Source organism: Habropoda laboriosa, unplaced genomic scaffold (genome assembly GCF_001263275.1).
Source record: "Habropoda laboriosa isolate 0110345459 unplaced genomic scaffold, ASM126327v1 scaffold801, whole genome shotgun sequence".
NCBI lineage: Eukaryota > Metazoa > Arthropoda > Insecta > Hymenoptera > Apidae > Habropoda > Habropoda laboriosa.
Window position 1 is genome coordinate 458,991 of NW_017101026.1, and position 2,187 is coordinate 461,177.

Below are 2,187 nucleotides of genomic sequence, written 5' to 3' on the forward strand. Positions count from 1 at the left end.
ATAGATTCACTCAAGGATATTTAAAGGTTATATCTCTTTTCTTAATCACTGTCCAAAAACTTCATCAAACAAACTGTCCTTTCGAGATATAATAGTACACAAAATCCAGTCGTGTTATCCTTATATCTTGGATCGTATTAAGGCTGACCGGACGTTCGTTTTCATTTAGAATGTTTTGCATAATAAGGACATGATGAATTAACAATGATTGATTATACATAATTTTGGAAGTAGTGCTTGGAACATGGACGTGAATATTGGCGCAACTAGTATGGTCAGTGTGTGAACGAAAATTTTTTTAATGACAGAAACGAGTCTTCTAAAACTCCTTCCTAAACGCTGTGTGTAACGTGACTTTGTGTAAGAGAATTCATTATACATATATCAATAACCGACTGACCGATCGATTAAAGATCTCTAAGTCACGTATTGTAAACTTAATATCGAAGCAATAGCACGGGAAATACCACTGCATAGTCTCTGCCATTAAAACTATACGGAAGAAGTCCTTTGGCTGGATCCGGTTACAGAATTGTATTTTATGCATTGTTTTTCTATATTTTTTTGTATACTTTTTATATTTTTATTACTTAGTCGAATAAAAAGCAAGCCTGTAATCCGTTTCCAATACAAAAAAGAGTCTGTTTAATGTTGATTTTCTTTATCATAATCGACTAAATATACCACCCACAGAAAGAAAGAGAGTAAAGAGTGAAGTTTTGTTGTTAGGACAGAATCACTAGTAATTTGTTCGTTTCTTGATCGATACAACGTATCTAAAAATTAAATTGCTGCCTTAATAGTAATATTATTTCCAGTACTTACTTCGGAGATATTGCCACTTACTCGTACGTACGCATGTATGTGTTTATGTGTACGTTATGTATATATACTTATATATAAAAAAAAAAAATATGTTATCAGGGTCAATAACATCAAAGGAAAATCTTTGATGCTGTTGACATGGTAGTTTATGTAAGAAAAATATTATCATTTCTCTTAAAGTTGCACACATTATATTTATACTGTATTGTACTGAGAATAAAACAAAAATCAGGAAGCAACAAACTGTATTTATCTCTCAGTATACTTACTTATATATTTTCTTCATACTTTCACATTATCATTCACTCGTTCTCACATTTCTTCTTCTATCTGTAGAATAGATATAAAATTTTATACGATGTACTCAATTAACTACCCCGAATGTTTAAGAATAGTCAAAACGTTCTCTCTTTTTTTCTATGAAAGTTATATGTCGGATTTTCGATTAAATCACACATTACACCGTTACGTGTATTCTCTTACAAAGGTCTTCGGGGCATCAAAACCTTTATTTCAATTATTATCAATGGTGAATTAAATAGGTAATAACAAAATAAGAACAAGCCACCTCTGGCTGATCTCACTTGGATTTTAAGCCCAAAGAGGTGGATCAACCAAAACTCTAAGCACTGAGAATACACTGAAGTTTTCATTAATCAGTGAATTCACAAACATGTACCCAATGGCATTGTCCTTTAGTTGTGTACGATACGCTTGTAATCGTAAATCTCCTCCTTTTTGTAAACTTAGAGGATTGATTGATTTGACTCTTTGCATGGCATTCGTACAAAGTTGGGTACCTGATCTTGGACACTTCAGTGACTGCAAATAGGATTGATGCAACGACAAGTAATTATAGTTTTATCTTTTCTGAAACAAACAATAAATTGCACGTTATATAAATGGAAAATAGGCTAAATGATATTAGTACTAGTACTAACGAAAACAAATGTTAAATCTAATGCTATTTTTCATTCCCTTCAAATCCCAAACTATCAGTGTGCAACTACATATAAAAAAAAAATCTAAGTTATCTAAGTTCTATATGTTGATACATTAAAAATAAAAGCTATATAATATGATTTGAGAAACAGTAATAAAAGAAATACCTGTTTGAGCGTTGGCCTGAGCGGATAGCTGACCTTGGGCTTGTGCTTGCGCCTGAGCAACTACTTGAAGAGTAGTTGCACCACTTGAAGTTGTTGCAATACTGAAACTAGTTTTTTGTTTCAGCATTGTCCAGTCAAACGTGTAATCGTATTGGTGATTTAACGTGCGAAACAGTATGCGGAAAAGTTGACGAAGATACATATAATCTGGACTTTCTTCGAAACGCAAGCCTCGCGTATAATTTAAATACAA

The 2,187-nt window shown here is 32.5% G+C and overlaps 1 protein-coding gene across 1 annotated transcript in view; it reads right to left on the reverse strand.

The window, feature by feature from the left end:
* Nucleotides 1–1,136: 1,136 nt before the first annotated feature.
* Nucleotides 1,137–2,187, reverse strand: part of LOC108577896 (casein kinase I-like) — a 3,543-nt gene continuing 2,492 nt past the window's right edge. Inside the window, exons 5-6 of the mRNA XM_017941119.1 lie at nucleotides 1,935–2,187; nucleotides 1,137–1,695 (exon numbers count right to left, since the gene is read on the reverse strand). The exon at nucleotides 1,935–2,187 is cut by the window's right edge and continues 20 nt beyond it. Of these exons, the coding sequence (XP_017796608.1) occupies nucleotides 1,679–1,695; nucleotides 1,935–2,187 (270 nt within the window). The 3' untranslated portion in view covers nucleotides 1,137–1,678. The remainder of the gene's footprint in view (nucleotides 1,696–1,934) is intronic.